The sequence below is a fragment of the Prionailurus viverrinus genome, chromosome C2, assembly GCF_022837055.1.
Source record: "Prionailurus viverrinus isolate Anna chromosome C2, UM_Priviv_1.0, whole genome shotgun sequence".
Classification (NCBI taxonomy): Eukaryota; Metazoa; Chordata; class Mammalia; order Carnivora; family Felidae; genus Prionailurus; species Prionailurus viverrinus.
The window spans coordinates 110,417,254-110,426,666 of NC_062569.1; the positions used below are offsets into that span (position 1 = coordinate 110,417,254).

The following is a 9,413-nucleotide window of genomic DNA, read 5'->3' on the forward strand; positions in this document are numbered from 1 at the left end:
CACCAACTCCCACACGTGCTCAGAGCAAGGGAAAGAAGGAAAAAATGAAAAGGGAAACTGCCAGGACTTAAGATGTCTGCTCAAAGCAGTCTTCGGTCTCGAAGGAAAGGCCTACCCTCTTCCAAAATGTCCGCCCGCAGTCCTGACGTCACCCGGCTGGCTTCATCAATCCAGAAAGCCTGTGCGCTCCAATCAGGACTCAGTCCCCTCACCCACTGCCCTTGATCACGTCACTTCCGGTGGTGCAGCAGCCATTTTGTCAGTCGCCAGCGGATCCCGCGCGCTGGAGAAGTGCAGTTCCCCCTGGTTACCAACTCGTCGGTTCTGCCTTCGCGCTGCGGGCGCCGTCCGAAGAGCACTCACCACAGATACAGTCATTCCTCCCTACAGTGCCGCCGCCGCTGTTGCATCCGTCCGGAGCTAGTGCGCTGTCTTCCTCCCCCACCACTGACAGGCGCCCTTAGGGAGCCGCCGTCAGAGATGTCAAGCGAGGAAAGCTACCGGGCCATTCTTCGCTACCTGACAAACGAGCGTGAGCCGTATGCTCCGGGCACGGAGGGCAATGTCAAGCGTAAAATCCGCAAAGCGGCCGCCTGCTATGTGGTGCGCGGTGGGACCTTGTACTACCAGCGGCGGCAGCGGCACCGCAAGACCTTCGCGGAGCTGGAGGTGGTGCTGCAGCCCGAGCGGCGCCGGGGGCTCATCGAGGCGGCGCACCTGGGCCCGGGCGGCACTCACCACACCCGGCATCAGACCTGGCACGACTTGTCCAAGACTTACTGGTGGCGAGGTAGGACCTCGCCCGTGGCGAGGGGGCGGGCGGCGGCCTGTTGTCCAGGCAAGGCCCGCTGGCGGAGGCGGGCTTGCTTGCGCACGAGCGAGTTGGAGGGTCCCAGACGCCCCTCGCCCACCCAGCCGGCGCTCGCGGCGGAGCGGCTGCCAGGCGGAGCCGAGAGGGTGGGGGACGCGAAAGGAGCCGCACTTCCCACAGGAAGAAGGCCGGGGAAGCTGGGGGCGGGCCCTGGCCCGGGGTGGGGCGAAGGGGGCTTCCCCGGGGGCCGGGCCGGCCGCCGGGAGGGGCCCGGTCGTGCGGGCTGCGGCAGGCCCGCCTCCTTCGGCGGTGCTGGAGGCGGTGGCTCCTGCCCTCCCGGACGCTCCAGGGCGGCGATCGAGCGGAGCTACGTCTGTGCCTTTTAAAATCTTGTTCCTGCTGATAGTCTGGGGAAGGGACAGTCTGTTCCAAGCCTGGGCTGCTTGCTTCAGCCGTTTGAGCTAGGATTTGGGCCTGCGGGTTTGAGGTTCTCTGGACCTGTTTGCCCGTGTTCTTCGAATTGTGCTACTGCGGCGTAAATAAGCAATAATGCGATCACACAGCTTGTGCAGAGCTGATCTGAAATGACTGTATGGAAATAACTGTCTTCAACCTCGATTTTAGGGCAAGAATTCAATGTGAATAGCAGATGCCTTTCATTATGAATGTTTTCATTTTCTTCCCTTTGATACCGTAGAAAGCGCTTTGGAAACTGAGGCACTATGTACACTCCTGAAAGATAAGGTTACTGTGGTTGTAACAGGAAATACTGCTCTTAAGTTTCTTGCCTGCTTGGGAACCAGGTTAAGGAATGAGGGCAAGGGTCTTTGGCTTCTTTCCCGCCCTCATCCTCCACAAATTTGATTTACATTCAAACTGTTCGCTTGGAATTAGTGGAAGTTTGCAGGCCCTTAGGAGAGGTTTTGTAAGGAAGGATTCTGCCCTTCAGTCTCCTTATGGCTCAGGAGAAATTAACAGTCTGGGTTGCTTATCCGTGATTAAAGAAATTCGACTACGGACTAATTTCTGAAGTTCTTTTCAGTTCCTGAACTTTGTCATCAAGCCTATTAATTGACAAGCTATTGGGTAGTCCTTCCTTTTGTTCCTTAAAGAGTTCTTGTGTGTTTTCAAAAAACGATCCAGCTCTATTGTTTGCTTAAATGCGTTCTCTTAATTTATTTTTTATTTTAAACCAGTATTTGAATTAAATTCCTCTAAAGGGACGGAAGTGTGAAAGGTGAATACGGAGTAATTGCTGCCTTTTGTTAAAACTGATTTGGTCAGGCAATTGTTTTCCTGAGAAAATGTCTTATGTTTAATACTTTATGACATGTTGGGGCGCCTGGCTGGCTCAGTGGTTAGATCTTGTGACTCTTGATCTTGGGGTGGTGAGTTTCAGTCCCACTGTGGGTGTAGAGATTACTTTAAAAAAATAATTAAAAAATACTTTATGACATGTTAAAAATTAAAATATAGCCAAGTATCATTGATCAGACTTGTACATGCAGGCATAGTCTGAGCTCTTAATTTGTTTTCGTTTAATCTTGATAAAATCGTGTAAGGTGGAAATATTTATCTCTGTTTCAGCCATGAGAAAACTAAAAGCATCAGGTGGTTATATAGGTCAGAGGTCACACAGCTGACCTTTGTGATTTCATGCTCTTAACCACTATTATATGCTGCTGTAACGGTTTAGTGTTAAGAATTTTCGTTCCCTAAACTTATTATCTGTGAATGATATTGAATGCAGTTTGGTTGGGGGGGGGGGGTTGTTTGAGTTTTTTGGTGTGCAGTGTCTTAAAAGACAAAAATTTTTAAAAATGAGACCATGTTTAATGTTTAATTTAAAAATGAAAGAGATACATTGGTGGTTTGTCTACATTTGTAGAACTTAAGAGGCATTAAACGACTAGAACTGTTATTCTTGAAGTACCACACATCAGTAGAGTAGTGAACCCCTGGCAAGGGAGGCCCTGAGATCCTTTCAGAAGATCCACAAAGGCAAAATTATTTTCATGATAATTCCAAGGCATTATTTGCTTTTTTTTCCTAGTTGTTTTCCAAGTATACGGTGGAGTTTTCCAGAGGCTATGTGACATGTCATATATGGCAATAAGTTGATTGCAGAAGTATATATGATAATCTGTCTTCTGTTAAGCCACACATCAAAAAGATTTTCAAAAATGTAAAGCAGTACCCCTCTTCTCACTATTTTTATGAAAATAGTGATTTTTTCATAAAATGCTATTTTGACATGTAATGAGTTTTTGTTATTTGATGATCTCATTATTTTTATTATTTTAGTCGTTCCTCCTTTCAAATAAGAATGTGGGGCCCTTGGCTGTTGCAGTCCATAGAGCGTACAACTCTTGGTTGTGAATTCAAGCCCCACGTTAGGCATAAAGCTTGCTTAAAAATAATAATAATAAAATAATTCATAATCATCAGAGAAGTTTGCTCTCAGTTATTAACTATTCATTTTATTTTTTTTAAAGTAGTTATTCATATTGATTCTTAGTACGTTAACACTTTGGTTGCTTCCTTGTTTATGTGTAAGATATATGTATATAATACAAAGCTATTGTAGACTATTTACCTGAAAGGTATTAAGAATTGATCAATTTAAGTGCCAAACTGTTCCAGAGTCATAAGTTGTATCAAGGACAGTTTAATGAGATTCATAATTTATTTTGGGTGTTTTTTTTTGAAATGCTGCTATCATAAGATATATTCTAGTGCTCAGGCGAGTTTGTAGCAATTTTCCTCCTTTGAGTACAGTTGAGAAACTGTGGTTCGTGCCTAGAAGTTTACATATAACAAATTTCAGAATGTAAAATGTTAATAATTATTCTCAATGCCCCCCCCCCCCCACACACACACATAAACCTCTTATTTCATCTTGTATTGAAGTCTGTGCTGGAGTTTCAAAATGATTCTCTTCCCTGCCTCCATCAGATGCTGATGCTAGGTATCTACAGTGAAATGCTTCCAGAATGTAAAGAAAGAATTAAATTAGGAGGGGGAAACAAAGATTAAACTGGCCAAAAAAAAAAAAAAAAGTTAGCTACCTGTAGAAGTCCCTACCCCAAGAACTGATTTTTGTTTTAGAATAATGGGATAAATGGATGCTGTTGTTAGGGAGCCTAGAAGAGGTTGTAATCTCCAGAAAATCCACCAAAAACTGGGTCTTTATAACCATAACTAACCACCTGTAACCTCTTTGAAGAAAACAAAACAGAAGAATTCATATGCATGTAACCAGAAATGGGAGCCCCTGAACTGGGGTGGTCATTGTATCCAAAAATGATAGGGATGGAAGCTCTTGAAGAGCTGATAGGAGCAAAATTGTTCATTTTGGCAAATAGATCTCTGAAGCATTGGTTCTTGACCCAGGAACGATTCTGCTTCCCAGGATATGTCTGGCTTTGTCTGGAGACAGTTTTGATTGTCATAACTCGTGGTGGTGGTTGAGGGGTTGCTATCCACATCTAGTTGGGTAGAGGGTAGGAATGCTTCTAAACGTGATACAGTAAGAATGGACAGGACAGCCCTCTACACCCCTCCCGCCACCAGCAAGAATCATCTGGCCCAAAATGTCAACACTGCTGAAGTTGAGAAACCCTGCCCTAGGGTAAGAAACTGTTCCTCAAATTGTTTTATTAGAGGACTACCCACTAAAGTCTTCACCTTTTTTTGTTTTGATTCTGTGCTCAGTGAAGAATCTTTTAATGGTAATCTTGATGTTTTATGTGGGGTTTTTGTTTTTTGCAGTACCAGAGAGGTTGACCAGTGAGTATTACCGTATTTAGCAAACACTTATGTAGTAGTTACTGTGTGTCATATAGTGTTCAAAGTGCTTTATAAATCTTAACATTAATCATAACACCATAGTGTAAGTACCATTACCCCCATTTTGCAGTCGATGACACGTAGGCACAGAGAGGTTTGGCATGGTCACCGAGCTAGTTAGTGGGTTCAGATTTTGCTGCATAAGTAGTTTCAATCCTTTTCAGTAATGTAGTAAATTAATTGTGTTTATATATTGATGTCTTTTTAGTGATTAACTTGAGTCAGTCTTTCAACTTAATCAATTCTGGATGAACTAGAGGTTAGGTTTCTGAATCTTTAAAGCTAGATTTAAGATGATCCATCAAAACACTAACACTCAAGGGAGAGGACTTGAATATCGGGTGACTTTTGAGAAAACTGATTATCATACATTAAAATTTTTTCCTGTAGTTTTAATAATTTTCATCCTTTTCAAATGCTTCCTATGTAGTTTTTCCAATACCATTTGAACTTAACAAGTTTATGGTGTAACCAGAGTTCTGCTATATGCAGAATATACTGAACGATGTAGAATCATAAAATGTTTAGAAATACATCCAAAGTTAATTAGGAAAACATGCTGCCTTCTTTGTTTACTGTGAAGATGAAAACTTCCTCAGCACTACTTCTTATTCTTTAAGTATTTTTTTATGTTCATTCATTTATTTATTTAAATGTTTATTTTTGAGAGGTGAGGGGGAAAGAGCATGAGCAAGGGAGGGTCAGAGAGAGGGAGACACAGAATCTGAAACAGGCTCCAGGCTCTGAGCTGTCAGCACAGGGCCCAGCACAGGGCTCGAACTCACGAACCATGAGATTATGATCTGAGCTGAAGTTGGACGCTTAACTGACTGAACCACCCAGGGCACCCCTCTAAGTATGTTTTTTTACTTATAAATATGTATTCTCTTACATGTGTCATTTCCCACTCTTATAGCCATTTATTCTTTTTACTGTAGTTGGCCTACAATATATTAGTTTCAGGTGTATAACTTAGCGATTCAACGATTATATACATAATGAATGTTTACCATGATAAGCTTAGGTACCATCTGTTGCCATGGAAAATTATTATTACCATATTATTGACTATATCTCCTATGTTGTACTTTTCATCCCCATGGTTTATTCCATGATTTATTTATAGTTGGAAGTTTGTATTTGTACTCCTTTACTTATTTTTTAGTTGTGGTAAGATATACATAATATAAAATTTACTGTTTTAAGTGTACAGTTCAGAAGCATTGAGTACATTCACATTGTTGTGTGACCGTCACCACTCTTCAGAAATTTTTCATCACCCCAACCCATTCACTTTTTTTTTTCTTTTGACAAAGAGAATGAACTTTTTTTTTTTTTTTTAAAGTAAGCTTTATGCCCAATGTGGGGCTTAAACCCATGACCCTGAGATCAAAAGTGGCATGCTCTACCAAATGAGCCAGCCAAGCACCTCTTAATTATATGTAAAATATAATTTTACTCTTAATTATTTATGTAATTATATGTAAAATATATATGCATCCAGCCTTTTTATCATTTTTAAAAATCTTCTCACTGTATAGACTTTTATTGACTGTAACATACAGGTATAGACTTTTATTGACTGTAGCATTTTCAGACATTAGAATATATTCTCTAAATACGCACACATAAATGCCTTTTTATGGAAGTTTTATTTAATCCTGACCCAGTATTTTCTGAGTTATGTTCCGGGCAGAGGGGGCGGGGAGTGGGGGGGTGGGGAGGATCTATAAGAAATAAATTTGGCAAATTTCTGTTAAGCAGCTGTCTTCATTGTAGAACTCTTAGAGCTTTGAATGTGATAATACCCATTATGTGTGTATAAAATGCAAATATAATTTTGTGAATTTATTAATCCAGTGTATACTTTTTTAGTAAGTATGGGACATAATACAATTTGAGAAACATTGCTTGAATATTAACCGAAGGTTGAAAGGAACCATGGTATAATTAGACATCTTGAAATTCTTTTCAGGAACTTATTATATACCTCTATATCATTTTAGCTAAGTAATGAGCCTTTTCATTTACATTTTACATGGGGATTGTAGGGGGAGAATTTTCTGCCACAGTGATGGATAAATGTATTCCTGGGTAAGTAGCATAATATACTGAAAATCAGATGGCTTTTGGAGACCCAGTAATGCAGTTTACTAGATGCAACTTGGGACAAGTTTCTTACTCTTAGGCTTCATTCTTCTCATTTGTAGGATGGAAATTAATTGTAATTTCCTCTTGTAAGGAGGATGGTGTGTGTAAGCATTCTCCCTGCTCCTCACCCCTGCCCCAACATGCTGAACTAGAAGTTGAAATTCACGATAGGATCTTGTGAGTGGCTTGTGTACAAGCAACTTTTGTTAAGACTGTATATGCTCTGGGGCACCTGGGTGGCTCAGTCAGTTAAGCTTCTGACTCTTGATTTCTGCTCAGGTCATGATCTCATGGTTCATGAGATAGAATCCTGCATTGGGGTCTGTACTGACAGTGCGGAACCTGCTTGGGATATTCTTTCTCTCTCTCTCTCCCCCCCTTCTCTCTCTCTCCGTCTTTCTCTCTCTCTCCCTCTTTCTCTCTCCCTCCCTCTCTCTCTCCCTCTCGCTCTCTGCCCCTCCCCCACTCTTGCTTTTTCTATCAAAATGAAAAAAAAAAAATTACTGTGTCCTGCTTTGTGCCCAGCATCATGCAAGGACCTAAAAACAAAACAAAACAAAAACTGTTATTTCATACAACCCTAAAATCTCATAGCTTTCAAAAATGAGATTTATTTTACACTCTCATTATGTTGCAATTTCACTCCACCTTTTTTTTTTTTTTTTAATGTTTGTTTATTTTTGAGAGAGAGAGAGAGAGCGTGAGTGGGGGGAGGACAGAGAAAGAGGGAGATACAGAATCCAAAGCAGGCTCCAGACTCTGAGCTGTCAGCACGGAGCCTGATGCGGGGCTCGCACTCACAAACTGTGAGATCATGACCTGAGCCATAGTCAGGCGCTTAACCAACTGAGCCACCCAGGCGCCCCTCCACCTGTCGTTTTTCATCTACAATTCAGGCTAAATGATGGCATCCATCTGGAACATGCTGTTATTTGAGAGAGGGGACAAAGATCAGATCACCGATGAGAAACAGGGCCTCTTAAAGCTTTTGCGACATGGCACACGTTATATTTATTTATATTCCATTGACCAAAGCAAATTGCATGGGAAAGCCTGATGTTAGTAGGGTGGAGAGGTAATCACGTTATATAACTGTTCACGAAGGTCATATTGGCATTTTCATACAATTTCTATAACATGAATGAGTTGCAGCTCTCATGGAAACGGGTACTGCTATGTAATCATATGGTGGGGAAGCAAATAACTAGGAATAAGCAAAAATAAAAATGGAAACCATCATCTGTAACCTTACATCTATGAAAACATGCACCTTGCATTCTCAAGAAATCACTTTTACATGCTGTGTGTCCACACATAAGCACTCAAACATATCAGTGTACGTAGATTAAAGAACCAAAAATAATTTTCAAATGACATAGTATTAAATTCGACTTGTTAATTTTTATTTTTATTCTAGGTATATTAAAGCAAGTGAAAGATTACATTAAACAGTGTAGCAAATGCCAGGAGAAGCTAGATCGGTCCCGTCCAATATCAGATACTTCAGAAATGTTAGAAGAATTGGGACTAGACCTTGAGTCTGGAGAAGAAAGTAATGAATCAGAGGATGATCTGAGCAATTTTACTTCAGCTCCAACTGCAGCCTCCAAGCCTGCAAAAAAGAAGCCAGTGTCCAAACATGAACTTGTATTTGTAAGTAGAACTTTCCATTCAGCTTTAACATTTGTAACTAATGTATTAGGTTTGTAGTCTTGGTGAATTTTTTCTTAAAGTACCAAAACTGCTTGACTGTTGAAAATTTAAGTAAGTCTTTAAAATTTAAGTAAGTCTCAGGTAATACACTCTGTTACTACATACACTAAAAGTATGCTAAGACTGCTTTTTCATTAATTATAAATATTCCTGTAGTTAAGTCTCTAGAATGTAGGTTGTTGGTTTGTTGTTAATCATTCTTCTTGTCTTATTTTATTTCTTAAATGTTTGTTTATTTTTGAGAGAGCACAGGTGTATGCCCGTGAGAGGAGAAGAGGAGCAGAGAGAGAGGGAGACAGGATCTGAAGCGGGCTCTGTGCTGAGAGCAGAGAGCCCAATAGGGGCTTAAACTCACGAACTGTGATGTGAGATCATGACCTGAGCCAAAATCAGACGCTTAACAGACTAAGCCACCCAGATGGCCCTCTTCCTGCCTTTTTAAATGGTATATTGGTGGGGCACCTGGGTCGCTCAGTGGGTTAAGCATTGGACTCATTTCATCTCAGGTCCTGATCTTGAGGTTCATGAGATTGAGCCCCGTGTTGGGCTCTGTACTGACAGTGAAGAGCCTTCTTGGCATTCTCTCTCTCCCTCTTTCTCTGCCTGCTTCTCTCTCTGTCTCTGTCTCTCTGTCTCTCTCTTTCTCTCTGAAAATAAAATAAATAAATAAATGGTATGTTGGTACAGGTAGACAATATGTTTCTGGAAACAATCTTTAGGTCATGAAACAAGGTAAATTAAACTGGCTAGGTCTTGGGGCACCTGGGTGGCTCAGTCAGTTAAGTGTCCAGCTTCAGCTTGGGTCATGATCTCACAGTTTGTGAATTTGAGCCCTGCTTCGGGTTGTCTCTGTCTCCTTTTCTCTCTCTCAAAAATAAACATTAAAAAA

At 41.3% G+C, this 9,413-nt stretch overlaps 1 protein-coding gene across 1 annotated transcript in view; it reads left to right on the forward strand.

Annotated features, from left to right (window-relative positions):
- Window positions 1–249: 249 nt before the first annotated feature.
- Window positions 250–9,413, forward strand: part of ZBTB11 (zinc finger and BTB domain containing 11) — a 32,287-nt gene continuing 23,123 nt past the window's right edge. The window contains exons 1-2 of the mRNA XM_047875160.1: window positions 250–790; window positions 8,229–8,464. Of these exons, the coding sequence (XP_047731116.1) occupies window positions 481–790; window positions 8,229–8,464 (546 nt within the window). The 5' untranslated portion in view covers window positions 250–480. The remainder of the gene's footprint in view (window positions 791–8,228; window positions 8,465–9,413) is intronic.